This window comes from Rhinatrema bivittatum, chromosome 3 (assembly GCF_901001135.1).
Source record: "Rhinatrema bivittatum chromosome 3, aRhiBiv1.1, whole genome shotgun sequence".
In the NCBI taxonomy this organism is placed as follows: Eukaryota; Metazoa; Chordata; class Amphibia; order Gymnophiona; family Rhinatrematidae; genus Rhinatrema; species Rhinatrema bivittatum.
The window spans coordinates 233,434,302-233,449,155 of record NC_042617.1 but is presented as its reverse complement, the minus strand read 5'-3'; the positions used below and the strand labels follow the sequence as shown (position 1 = coordinate 233,449,155).

The window sequence follows — 14,854 nt, the reverse complement described above, 5'->3', positions numbered from 1 at the left end:
TTGCCTCTCAACCTTTCCCCTCAGATTGCCTCCTCCGTTGCTGACCCGGACTGTCTAGACTTCATCTCTGCTGCTAGCCACCTGCCTTGATCATTGCCTGCACTTTTGTCTCTGCTACTAATCACCTGCCCTGATCTTTGCATGGACCTCACTCTTGCTCCAGAGCACCAGCTCAGACCTTGTAGAGTCCCCACTTCTTTGGAACATATTCTCCTGCTGGCCTCTAGAACCCAAGGGCTCAACTTGCGAGTAAGGGGATTGGTGCACGCGAAGATCCCGAATCTTCAAGACCTTGCCTGTGAGTGGTTTTGCTACCTCCACATATCAGGCTGCACCAACTTGGCAGCAATTCAAGGGCTTACTTTCCTGAGCATGACAAACAGAAGTACTAGCATTGGGCAGGGGCTGCTTGGTCCTCACCACAGTTGATAATGACTATGAGGTTGATTAATGCTCCTTAATCAGAACCATTGTCTTTTGAATTTGATCACAAAACTGGCTGTCTCTTGTTAATGGCAAGAGACATGGCACATCTATGAGACGAACATGCATGTCCTGTCGAAAGGTGCTTACTCCCAACCATGTGAGCCTCTGAGGACCTATAGAAGCAGGAGAATATGTTCCAAAGAAGTGGTGAAGACCAAAGAAGTGGTGAAGTGGTGAAGACCAAAACTGTGAAGGATTTCAAAGGGGCGTGGGATAAACACTGTGGATCCATAAAGTCTAGTGGATGTGAATGAAGAGAAGAGGCATGGGTGTGGCTTGCGGGAATGACGGCTACTATCTGGAGATTAATATCCTTATTCAATAAACATACACACAGTTAATAAGACACCAACATTGCTCTATGCTTCAACGGCAAGAGGAAATGTGGAAAAAAGGATTTGCATCCACAAAAATGCTGGGGAGTAGCTTGCTTGTTACGGCAGTTACTACCCAGAATCAATTAAACCTGATACTTCACTTAGAATACATATCCAGTGCAGCTCACTGCTTCAACGGCAGGGGGAATGAAGAAAAGAGGATTTATATTCAGACAACAACCAACAAGGACTGAATTGCACAGGCTGGGTAAACAAGCGTGGGAGTAGCTTGCTTATTACTACCCATAAACAATTAGCAAGATACTTCACTTAGATGCAGCACCAGCACTGCTATCTATACTGATGGCAGGGGTGGAAGGGAAATAGAACCAAAAAGTTACTTATAAGGGCCAAGAGTAACAGCTAAGTATGAAAAAAATAAGTGTGAAAGCTTGCTGGGCAGACTGGATGGGCCGTTTGGTCGTCTTCTGCCATCATTTCTATGTATCTATGGTATCAAAAGCTTTATTAGAAGAAAACAGAATAAAGCATAAGCATAAGACAGGCTATGAGAACGTTTGCAAAGAAGTTGGCCATAGAGGCAAAAACTCACAATAAAAACTTTTTAAAATATATCCGAAGCAGAAAGCCTGCAAGAGAATCAGTTGAACCGTTGGATGATCAGGGGTTAAAGGGGCACTTACAGAAGATAAGACCATCGCGGAAAGATTAAATGATTTCTTTGCTTCAGTGTTTACTGAAGAGGATATTTGAGAGATACCTGTTCCACAGAAGGTTTTCATGGGTGATGATTCAAAGCAATTGAACCAAATCATGGTGAACTGGAAAGATGTGGTAGGCCTGATTGACAAACTGAAGAGTAGTAAATCACCTGGACCGGATGGTATATACCCCAGGGTTCTGAAAACTAAAAAATAAAATTTCAGACCTATTAGTAAAAATTTGCAACCCATCATTAAAATCATCCAATGTACCTGAAGATTGGAAGCTGGCCAATGTAACCCCTATATTTAAAAAGGGATCCAGGGGTGATCCAGGAAACTACAGACCAGTGAGCCTGACTTCAGTGCCAGGAAAAATCGTAGAAACTGTTATAAAGAATAAAATCACAAAACATTTAGATAGACATGGTTTGATCCGACACAGCCAGCATGGATTTACCCAAAGGAAGTCTTGCCTCACAAATCTCCTACATTTTTTTGAAAAGGTGAATACACATGTGGACAAAATTGAACCAGTAGATGTGATGTATTTGGATTTTCAGAAGGTATTCGACAAAGTCCAGTATGAGAGGCTTCTAAGAAAGCTAAAAAGTCATGGGATAGGAGGTGATGTCTTTTTGTGGATTGTAAGCTGGTTAAAAGACAGGAAACAGAGAGTAGTATTAAATGGTCAGTTTTCAAGTGGAAAAAGGTAAACAGTGGAGTGCCTCAGGGATCTGTACTTGGGACTGGTGCTTTTTAATATATTTATAAATGATCTGGAAAGGGGAACAGCGAGTGAGGTGATCAAACTTGCGGATGACACAAAATTATGCAGAGTAGTTAAATCTCAAGCAGATTGAGATGAATTGCAGGAGGATCTTGCGAGACTGGAAGACTGAGCTTCCAAATGACAGATGAAATTTAACATGTACAAATGCAAAGTGATGCATAATAACCCTTGCTGTAATTACACAATCAGGCCGATACAGTACAGTGCACTCCGATGGAGCACACTGTTAGCCTGCTCTGGGACGTGCGTTTTCCCTTACCCCTTATTCAGTAAGGGGAGGAAAACGCGCGTCCAACCCGTGGCACCTAATAGCGCCCTCAACATGCAAATGCATGTTGAAGGCCCTATTAGGTATGCGCGCGGGATACAGAAAGTAAAATGTGCAGCCAAGCCGCACATTTTACTTTCAGAAATTAGCGCCGACCCAAAGGTTGGCGCTAATTTCTTCCGGCACCGGGAAAGTGCACAGAAAAGCAGTAAAAACTGCTTTTCTGTGCACCCTCCGACTTAATATCATAGCGATATTAAGTCGGGGGTCCCGAAAAGTTAAAAAAGTAAAAAAATAAAAAATAAAAAAAAAATTTTGAATTTGGCCCGCGGCTGTCGGGCCGAAAACCGGATGCTCAATTTTGCCGGCGTCCGGTTTCCAAGCCCGTGGCTGTCAGCGGGCTCGAGAACCGACGCCAGCAAAATTGAGCGTCGGCTGTGAAACCCGCTGACAGCCGCCGCTCCTGTCAAAAAGGAGGCGCTAGGAAATCTCTAGTGTCCCTAGCGCCTCCTTTTACCCGGATCTACTGCGTCACCTAATTTAAATAGAGAATCGCACGCACCGGCGAAGGGCCAGTGCGTGCGCCGGGAGAGCGGGCGTTTGTCCGCTCTCCCGCGGACTTTACTGTATCGGCCCGAATGTTAGGTTCTATCTTAGGAGTTATTACCCAGGAAAGAAATCAAGGCATCATAATGGATAATACATTGAAATCGTTGGCCCAGTGTGCTGTGACAATCATAAAAGCAAACAGAATGTTAGGAATTATTAAGAAGGGAATGGAAAATAAAACAGAGGATGCCATAATGCTTCTGTATCACTCCATGGCAAGACTACACCTTGAATACTGTGTGCAGTTCTGGTCACTGCATCTCTAAAAGAATATAGCTGCATTGGAGAAAGTGCAGAGAAGGGCAACCAACCAAAATGATAAGGGGCATGGAACGGCAGCCCTATGAGGAAAGGATAAAAAATTTAGGGCTGTTCAGTTTGGAGAAGAGACGACTGAGGGGGGGGGGGGGGGGGGGGGGGGCGGGCGGGAGATAGGATAGAAGTCTACAAAAACATGAAAGGATTTGAACAAGTTAATGTAAATCGGTTATTTACTCTCTCAGACAATGAAAGGACGAGGGGGTACTCCATGAAGTTAGCAAGTAGCTCATTTAAAACACATCGAAGAAAATTCTTTTTCACTCAGGCATAGTTAAGCTCTGGAATTCATTGCCAGAGGATGTGGTTACAGCAGTTAGTGTAACTGGGTTTAAAAAAGGTTTGGATAAGTTCCTAGAGCAGTGATTCTCAACCGGTGTGTCGCGACACACCAATGTGTCGCCAAGCACCAGCTGGTGTGTTGCGGCTCCCAGTGACCCACAGCCCCAGTTATACTTCCCTTTACCTTTTTCCTGCACCTGCGGGCCAATGGGAAACCTTCTCCCTTCTTCCTGCCCCCACAGGCCAATGGGAAACCTCCTCCCTTCTTCCTGCCCCCGCGGGCCAATCAGAAGCCTCCTCCCTTCTTCCTGCCAGTGGGAGGAGGAAGCCTCTGATTGGCCGGTGGGGCAGGAAGAAGGAGAGCATCTCAAAGTCTATGGGTGGGGTGGTTTGGGGGGGGGGGGGGCTGGGAGGAGTGGCAGTATCCAGGCAGTTGGCGGCGAAGAAGCCCGACCCTGTGGCCACCACGGGTTGAAAGTGCTGAAATTAAACACAGCGGCAAGCCACAAAGAGGCCAGCTGTGCCAGGAACTGAGATAGAGTAGGGATTCCCAAAGCGGCAGTGAGTCGCAAGCATGAAGAAGTCGGTTTCTCCAGGGATTCTCCATCCTGATGCAACAGTGAGTGCGGCAGAGCCGCGTTTAAAGTAAAAGTGACACTCAGCCATGCTGATTACAGATGGGGCAACTGGAGCTTCTAGTGGCCGAAAAAGCAGGCAGATGGGGGGCCGTGGGAACCTAGGGATATCCCAACAGCCAGAAGAAAGGCTTGAGTGCTGTGGCATATTTTTCTAAAATAAATGTTTGCTGCTTCAGTGCGGCTGAGAAGGCAGCGGCAGCACTGGGAAATCTGCCATTGCGAAATTAAAGGGGAACACAGCATTAGGGCTCTAAGCAAAGTGTGTAGGGCAGGGAGGTGAGTGGGTTGTGTGTGTGTGTGACCCACAGAGACTGGGCAGGGAGGTGACGTGTGTGTGTGTGTGAGACACAGAGACTGGGCAGGGAGGTGACGTGTGTGTGTGTGTGAGACACAGAGACTGGGCAGGGAGGTGACGTGTGTGTGACACACAGAGACTGGGCAGGGAGGTGACGTGTGTGAGACACACAGAGACTGGGCAGGGAGGTGACGTGTGTGTGTGACTTGTGGGCCCTAAAGAAGAGGACCGTGAGAATAGAGCTTCAGCAGCCGCTGCTGCTCCTGGTATGTGCTTTCAAGGGAAAGGAGTAGGAGAGTTGCTGGAGAGGGTAAGTAAAGGTGGCATTTTAAGTTTATTTTTCTTGATTGACTGTCATTTTAATTATTGAGTATTATTTGATGTGTCTGCTGTTTTGAAATATTTTATTGATATTTGGACAATTTTTAATAATTTTTATGAGTTTTAATTGTTTGACGTTATTCTGTTCATCAGCTGTTTTGAAACATTTAATATAGTTTTACAATTATTTCTGTGTGGGGATCTATAGCAGCTTGGCTTGTTCTGTTTTCCTAATAGGAAGTGTATTAGTGTTTAGGACCTGATTTAATATTTGTAGTATTGCCTTTTCATAGATAGGGTTGTTATGTGTTCCATAATGCAGGTGTAACTTTGTAACTTTGTGCAGATTAGTTTCTGTGCATTATTGCAGATCCTGGGACTGTGTTAGGTGCTATATTTCTCTTTCCATTTCTCCAGGTTTGTAATACATGCAGAGTGGCTTTTTTGGTTTTCTATTCCAGTTTGTCTCCATATTTATAATGTGTGGTCTTTCTGTACATGGTGAAGGTCGGTTCTGTGTGTGTGACTGAGGTGAGGTATTTTACTAGCATGTAGGCAATTGTATAAATCTTATTTGTTGTGTTTTCTCAATAGGCTATGCATTAGTGGTAAATTATTGCCTTTTCGTAAGGAGGGCTTTTGTGCCTGGTAGTAGGGGGAGTTTGTTTTGCTTTTACTGAGATGTCATCAGAACCAGAATATCTTTTTTTTTGCATGGTGAGTTCTATGGGTAATGCCCTAGTTCTGCTCTGCATCCATTGTTAGGAGTCAAGGGGGTTCCCGTGGATGCAGTGTGTATGTTTATATATAGCCCCATGACGGTCATATGTTCAGTGTATCACGCATGTGAGAAACATCTGTCAGGTGTGTCCCAGCTGAAAAAAGGTTGAGAACCACTGTCCTAGAGGATAAATCCATAAACTGCTATGACAGTAATTAATCAGCAATAGTCGCTTGTGATCTATCTAATGTTTGGGTACTTGCTAGGTATTTGTGACTTGAATTGGCCACTGTTGGAAGCAGGCTTGATGGACCCTTGGTTCATATACATAACTGATAAGGCACATCTCACATTCCTTCGTGTCTTCTGTTGCTCAATGGAAGTTGGCCTTTTCTGGGTCTGATGATCCAGTCAAGGGTTTTAGCTTCTTTGATATTTGCAAACATTGTACTGTGACCCAGGCACATAACATGGAACCCTGAAAAACCTTCTTACTAAACGTATCTAATGCCTTCAGAACTTATTTATTTATTTATTTATTTATTTATTTTTAGTTTTTATATACCGATCTTCCTACATTAGATGCAAATCAAACCGGTTTACATAGAACAAAAAGAAACTTGCCTGATGGCATTACATGAAACAATGAACATTTATGCAACTTTAAATAACATTGTCGAGAGATTATACCAGTTTATCCTTACAAAGACTCAGATCATTGCCCTATCCCCGTCATCATGTATCAAGGGAGATATGGTGAACTTCAAAGTATGGGCAGTCTCTGGAACTCTCATCGGCCATCTTGTCTAGTTCCTAACCGAAGTTCGCATACGGCCTCCCTCGCCTGCACATCTGATGTTTTAATAATGCTAAATGCTCAGGCAGTTAAAAGAAAATTGCATATTATGATTTAATTAATGAAAAAAAAAAAAGAGAGATTTCTTTTGTAATACAGCATCTTGGCTTCTAAATTCTGATTTTGTCATTCTTAACCAAATTAGTCCACCCAGATATCTAGCAGTCTCCCAACCAAGGTAAAAGGGTTGAGATGGTGGCCTGTTGTACTGAAAGATGGCTGTTGAGGATTTGAGTGGTGATTCGCCCTGTGAAATGTTAGTCCTTCACTCGATTTGAGTTTAGTTTATGCCTGGTATACTGTCCTCCAATACTGTTGCAGGTAAATTTCTCTCCTTTCTTTGAACAGCTGATTTCCTCCAAGGCTAATCCGAACAACATGATTATCCTTGGAGATTTTAATTTACATGCTAACCTCACTCCCTCCTTTGCATGCTGTACTCTGTTTCTTGATATCTTAGCACCTCTAGGCTGGGAACAACTTATCCAAGAACAGACTCATGGTCACGCCCTAGCCCTTGTATTTCTTAATCAAGCCTACTTCAATAGATGCAGGAATTCTGTTACAATTCAGTCAGTTTCATGGTATGACCATTTTCTTATCAGTTTTCATGGCCCGCTTCTCAAAAAAGCTCATATTGTTGATAATCATTCACATGATGGTCTGCTTTTGCAAAGGACATGTTGATAGCCAAGAATTTACAGAATTGATAGGCGCAGAAATTACTTCCTTTCTTCCAGTTGATATCGAATCCAGAGTTTCTAGTTTAGAATCAATATTATCTAATATGTATCTATTTATTGATTTATTGACTTTGCGCTGCTTAGTCAGTTTTTATCAGTTTTCAGTTACATGTAAGGGCTCCGCCCATAAGTTAATTTGTATTTTTCTGTTATATGTAAGGGCTCTGCCCAACAGTTCCTGTTTTTTGTGAACCGATACGATGTGCGAACGGATATCGGTATAGAAGAGACTTTAAATAAATAAATAAATAAATAAATAAATAATACAATTCTTCCATGGTCGACTCCTGCAGTGAAGGCACAAAGACAATTACTTCGATGCAGTGAGCATAAATGGCGCAAACTACGTAGCATTGATGTTATTAACCCATTACAGGTCGTTCACTGATAAATGAGACCAAATGAGAATATTTCTATAAATGTATTAGAGAAATTGGTTATAATCTCAAAGAATTGTTTAAAATTACGAAGAAACTGACATCTGATCTGAGTAGTCTAACCATGAAATCTGCAACTGCATCAATCAATATTGATAGTGAGGATTTAATGTAATCATTTTAAATCCAAGGTTTCAAAGCTTACTGCCGGCTTTGCATCAGTCCCCTCCTGGTACCTAAATGAGAATGCCGACCAAATTTCAAAGTTTTACATAATTTCCATCATGGAGATTTTTCAAAACATTTCAAACTTAAATCCCTCATACTGTTCCTTGAATCCCTCTAGTATTTCAATTCTAAAAACAGTTAAGGACACTCTTGCACAAGCTTTGAGTGCTTTGGTTAATCTATCATTATCCCAAGTTAATCTACCAACTGTAAGAACTCAGTTAAAAAAGTGTGGCAGTAACGTATCCGACCCTAACAATTACCAACCAATCTCTTTATCGTCATTCTTGGCTAAGCTAATTGAAACTGTGGTATTGACTCAATTCACAGATTTCATTGAAGAAAAACAGGTTCTTGACCCACACCAGCATGGGTTTAGAAAATCTCACAGTACTGAATTGTTAACACTTTCTTTACTAGATACCCTATGTAGAGGCCTTGATGCAGGTCATAGCTATATTCTAGTCTCTTTAGACATTTCCGCAACCTTTGATACTGTAGACCACGCCATCTTATTGTACCGTTAAGAGAATGCGGTATAGCTGGCTCTGTCTTCTATTGGTTCAATTCTTTTCTTTCTCAGCGTACCCAGCATGTTGAATTGAATAATCATTGTTCAAAATGGTCAGACATTGTTATAGGGGTTCCACATGGTTTGGCTTTATCGGCAATGCTCATCAATCTTTATTTAGTGCCGCTATGTAAAATTCTTGCCAGCCTTTGCGATGGATACAAAAACTTTATGCTGACGATATTCAATTTTTTTGTCTGCATTTGCCCATCCTAGTCAGAAACAGAAGAACTTTCTGCTTCTCAACTATGGTTGAGAAGCAAATCTGTACAAGAACTTGTACAGATTTGCTTCTCAACCATTCAGAAATGGCTTTTCTACAATAAACTGGCTCTAAACATCTCCAAATCTCAGTTTCTTCTAATCAAGAGATCTCACTTTAAAATATAAATATAACACACATCTATTACCATAGAAAACATCAGCTTCCCTTTGAGTATGAATATAAAAAAAATTTAGCTGTTTTACTTGACTCTTCTTTAACCTTTCAATCGCAAGTCAAAGCAGTCATTAAATTAGGATTTTACAAACTACGAGTTTTATACGGCCTGAAACATCTGCTGCATATGTCTGACTTTCGGACAGTCGTCCAGGCTTGTATTCTACCCCTTGTTGATTATTGTAATTCTATCTATTTAGGCCTCCCTGCAAAGATTCTAAAACTGTTGCAGCTCTTATTGAATGCAGCGGCCCACTTAATATCTGGGAACAAGCGATGGGACCATATCACGCCAATTTAATCAATCTTCACTGGCTTCTTTTTCACTCAACGCACAACAAAGCTCTGGAATTTGTTGCCAGAGGATGTGGTTAGTGCAGTTGGTGTAGCTGGGTTCAAAAAAGCTTTGGATAAGTTCTTGGAGGAGAAGTCCATTAACGGCTATTAATCAAATTTATTTAGGGAATAATCACTGCTATTAATTGCATCAGTGGCATGGGATCTTCTTAGTGTTTGGGTAATTGCCAGGTTCTTGTGGCCTGGGGTTTGGCCTCTGTTGGAAACAGGATGCTGGGCTTGATGGACCCTTGGTCTGACCCAGCATGGCAATTTCTTATGTTCTTACTAATTAATCAACAGATACAGTACAAGATTGATGCTACAATTTTCAGATTGATTTCTTCTTCAGCCTCCCCTCGGAATAATGCATTGTTACATGTGTACTGCCCTCCCCATCAGTTAAGGTCCTCACAGAGAGGTCTTCTGGATATTCCATCATTACAACAAGCACGGCTGTGCCTTTTGAGTTGCAGCCCCGATCCTCTGGAACTGCTTACCAGAGGTATTGCGCTTGTCAGACAGCTTGAAAAACTTTTGTTAAAGACATTTTTGTTTAAGCAAGCATATTAATTTTGTCAGGAAGTCAGATGACTAAGACCAGAGCAGCATATAAGTTTCGATGCAGATATTTATGTATTGTGTGTTTTTATTCTGTGCGTTTTGAATTTTTATGATTTTTTTTTTGTACATCACTTAGATTCATGTTAAGCGATTCACAAATTTTACTAAAGATAAAGATAGATGTATCTTCAGCATTTGACACAGTTTCACATGATGTGCTGTTGGAAAGATTGAGATCTATGGGGATTACCTCTTATTTGGAAGCAAGAAAACAACAGGTTTCTTTTGGAGGAGAACAATCAGTTTGGCTTGATGTAACAAGTGGTGTCCCACAGGGCTCTGTATTGGCTGCAGCTTTATTTAATTTAGACCGAAGGCCTTTATGCTCTGTACTTGACACCAATGCAATTACATTTAGGATGCATGCTGATGATTTACAACTGTATTTTGATGTGAAAGGAGACACTTTAGCTATGATTTATTTGTAATTCTATCATTCAGACAGCACGATTGCAAGAGATGTGAGTTAGGACTTTTCCCTCTTCAGGACCAAAGTTATGGAATGCTCTATCTGAGACCTTACAGGCCTGTAGCAATATAAAATTATTCAGAAAATAACTCAAGACACAATTGTTTAGATAGGCTTTCATTTCTAATGTTAAGATGGTGTGCTTTTAAAGTGCTTAATTCAGGAAATTCTTGTTATGCTTTTTTTGTTTTAATAATTGTACTAATATTGTTTTAACTACTGAATGCATTTATAAATGTTATGAATTTTGTATGGCATTGTAATCCGCCTAGCATGTATTGGTTGATATAGGTGGAATATAAACATTTTTTAAACAAATAAATAATATACTGACATCTGACCACAGCTGTAGCAATTTGAGAAGTCATGGTCTGAGCCCAAACAGTGTGATGGATATTTACAGGCAAGAGATGTGGGCCTTAGGCTTCTCTGTGCTCTTTGATATCTTATTTTTATTTTGTTTAGAGATTAAAAGTTCTGTTTGAGGGGCTGCCAAGGCAGGGATAGAAACATTTTCAAACAATGAGGCATATAGGACACTGGGTTCAAAAAGCAGAAAAAGCTTGTTAGGAGAAACTGGGACACCAGTGCAGTAACAGATGAAGAAAGACTGAGGAGCTTACGAGGCAGTGTGTGTGCACACGTACTCCCACACATGTTCAGTGATTACTGTGCTCTGAGAACTGTGTCCGTGTCAACAACATCACTCACATGTAATGGCTAATTCATGCTGCTTGTTGACAGAGAATTAAATTTTACCCGCAGGACAAGACTATTAAACTCGAATTAACAATAATTAATCAACACGGCCCAAATAATTCTTAAATAAAAAAACATTTGGGACCAGTTACACTGAGGAAGACAGGACTCTGTCCTTTATAAGAGGTATTAATCAGGAGGACAAAGTTTATTTTCTCTGAACTAGGAAAAGGACAATTCATTCATACTTGATAACATGAAGGAAAGAAAGGAAAAGGAAAAAAAATAGTCTCTACACTGCATATTTTACCAACATTTTGGATGTTGATGCTCCAAATAAGACTTCAGATCCAAATAAGCCCACCACAAACATGGTTAATAATTCAGAGAACCTCTGACTTTAGTCACACCACCACACAACTACTGATATTTCTCCTCTCCTTTTATATTCCTTCATCCCAACTTAGCCCAGTCACTGTAATGACAGGCTTTGGCCAGGGGTCAATGAATTGCAGCTCACTCTGGAACTCAGCTAATGTGTCTGGCCTCAAGTTGTATTGTTGAGAGAAGACTGAAATTCCCAGCTTCCTCAGCTCTGCTCCCAGGGGCTGTGAAAGCTGCCAAGCAGAACAGAAACTAAAATATGAACCAGAACTTCCAGCTTATGGGCTCTTGGTATGTCTCTCTCTGAAGGGCTTTGCCTATGAAGTCTGACAAGATCCTCTTTAACTGTAATGCATTCCATACTGAAAGCTATTCATGTGCATTGATCTAACTTGCTAAAGAAGATGATGAGACACCACTGTCATGTGAAATCATCTGTCATGGTCCTATGTTTAAATCTGTTTTATGGCATTTTCAATGTCTTGATAAAAAAAGTGACACCAAAACTGAGAATTGTCTTTACTATGACACTGAATTCTGTGCTGATGAAGATCAAATGGTCTATCTATATAAATAAAAATGTTCAATAGTTTGTACAAAATCGCTAATCTCAGAAACCACTGCACCGATTGCTTTCAAATTTGGACACAACCTTCCTTTCGCATACGGGAAGGTTCTTCTGTACTTACATTACATATACGTCACACCTGTGACAGGTAAAAAAGGTTTAAAAATTGGTTCCACAAAACAGCGACATCTGGTGGACGTCAGCGCAACCTCTTACACCTTTCACAAACACTCACACACCCCACACACATGACAAATGTATTTACCGTATTTTTCGCTCCATAAGACGCACTTTTTTTCCCCCAAAGGTGGGGGGAAAATGTATGTGCGTCTTATGGAGCGAATATAAAAAAAAAACCAAACAAAAATCTAACAAACACCCCCCCCCCGACTCCCCCAAGACCTGCCGACTTAATTTCCTACAACCCCCCCCCCCCCCCAAGACCTGACAAATTAATTTCCTGCAACCCCCCACCCTCCTGACCCCCCCCCAAGACCTGCCAAACGTCCCTGGTGGTCCAGCGGGGGTCCGGGAACGATCTCCTGGGCGTGGGCCGTCGGCTGCCAGTAAACAAAATGGCGCCGACGGCCCTATGCCCTCACTATGTCACTGAGACCGATCGCTGCTATTGGTCGGTCTCAGTGACATAGTGAGGGCATAGGGCCGTCGGCGCCATTTTGTTTACTGGCAGCCGACGGCTCACGCCCAGGAGATCGTTCCCGGACCCCCGCTGGACCACCAGGGACGTTTGGCAGGTCTTGGGGGGGTTGCAGGAAATTAATTCGGCAGGTCTTGGGGGGGTCAGGAGGGTGGGGGGTTGCAGGAAATTAATTCGGCAGGTCTTGGGGGGGTCAGGGGGGTGGAGGTTGTTAATTTAAAGGGTTGGGATGGGGGGGGGTTTTGGGGGTTCCCACAGAAAGAAAAATTTTCTGATCTGGGGAGTGGACCGAAATGGCCCTCCCCAGACCCGAAAACAAAATGGGGAGAAAAAAAAAAACTATGCACTCCCCTAATTTGCTCCATAAGACGCCCAGACGCAGAGCCGGTTTAGCACAATTTTTTTTTTTTTAATTTTCCCCCTCTGAATCCTAAGTGCGTCTTATGGTCAGGTGCGTCTTATGGAGCGAAAAATACGGTAATTCACACACCCTCCGAACACACAGAAATCCACACTCCTCACCCCCCCCCCCCCCCCCCCACACACATGCCAATTGGACTTACTTATTTATTTTTATTTATTTAAATTCTTTTAATATACCGATGCTCAAGACCATGTCTTATCGTACCGGTTTACATAAAACCAGGGGAAACCCATAAATAATAAAAGTGAAAGTTACAATGAACGGGGAGAGTAATTCAGGACAATTGAAAGTAGAAGGAATTAGATTTAGATAACACTTTTTAAGAAAATGTGCAACAGGCAACTATATACAATATAGATTTGCAAGTCATTGTTAGTTGGGGAGAATCTCATACTGGAAAGGCTTGAGAGAACAGCCAAGTTTTCAGTTTCTTTCTGAAGGAAAGAAGACATTGTTCCAGGCGTAGATCTGGGGGTAGTGTGTTCCATAGCTGTGGTCCGGTGGATGACAGTATTCGTTTTTGAAGTGAATTGTGGATAAAGGATTTGTGTGGAGGTGCCTGGAGAAACAGGTCCGCGCTGCTCCAGCGGGGGGCCAAGAATGGTCCGGGACACATCGCGTACACTACGGCCGTCGGCTGCCAGCAATCAAAATGGCGCCAACAGCCCTTTTCCTTACTAAGCCATTCGGAGAACAATGGCAGCAGTAGCCCATGTGACATAGTAAGGGCGAGGGCCTGTCGACGCCATTTTCAGGACTGGCAGCCAGCGGACCTTTACCCTTACTATGTCAGGGAACCTAGCGCTCCCATTACTCCTCCACAGTGACATAGTCAGGTCAAAGGGCCGTCGGAGCCATTTTCATTGCTAGCAGCCGACGGCCCGAACCCAAGACTTCGATCCCGAACCGAACACCCGCTCCACCGACTGTTTGCACAGGTATCCGGGGGGCTGCACGGTGGGGGACCATAGTTATTTTCTTGCGCGAGTGTTCAGGGGGGGAGGGGGTGTTTCGGTCATTCTGTAACTCTCGCGGGGGGCGGGAGGGCGGGTTACTGTATTTCGCCGGGGGGGGGGTGGGTGTGGGGTGCGTATTTAAACACTGCGTTTATGGTGGGGGTTTTTTGGGGTGGAAAGACGGAGGGCACACACAAACACAAAACATCCCTGATCTCGGAAAGGCACCAAATTAGCCCTCTACAAAACACTTAACTAAACAGAGAGTGCTAACTTGGTTAGGCACTCCCCTAATTTGATACAGAACACGCACAACCTCCCACTGACGGACCACGTTTACCACCACCAATTTCTATTTCGGTGTTTTTTTCTCAATCGGCATCCTAGCTGCTTCTTACAGTCTGGGTCCTCTTACCTAAGGAAGCATACATTTCAGGGGAGGGAGAATGAGGGGAGAGGTGAGTGTGAGGGGAGAGAGTTGGAGTGGGGACAGGGGAGGGAAGGGGGGGGTGAGTGACCAAGGGGGAGGAGGATGAGTGACTGAGGTAAATGAGCAAGGGGAAGGGGGAGGGAGGGTAAAAAACCTGACTCTGCCACTGCAACGCGTGGCCGGGTACCGCTAGTAGTAGTATATATATATATATACCTGGCCCATGTTCAGTGTTGGTTTGCAGAAATATTCAGCAAATGAGAGCAGTGCTGGATCCGAGGTGAAGGCAGAAATAGCTTCTGGCTAAAATGAGACAAGAAAA

The 14,854-nt window shown here is 42.9% G+C and overlaps 1 protein-coding gene across 1 annotated transcript in view; it reads right to left on the bottom strand.

The window, feature by feature from the left end:
* Positions 1-14,854, bottom strand: part of ANAPC1 (anaphase promoting complex subunit 1) — a 540,434-nt gene that overhangs the window by 17,009 nt on the left and 508,571 nt on the right. The window contains exon 28 of the mRNA XM_029596802.1: positions 14,749-14,835. Coding sequence (XP_029452662.1) covers positions 14,749-14,835 — 87 coding nt within the window. The remainder of the gene's footprint in view (positions 1-14,748; positions 14,836-14,854) is intronic.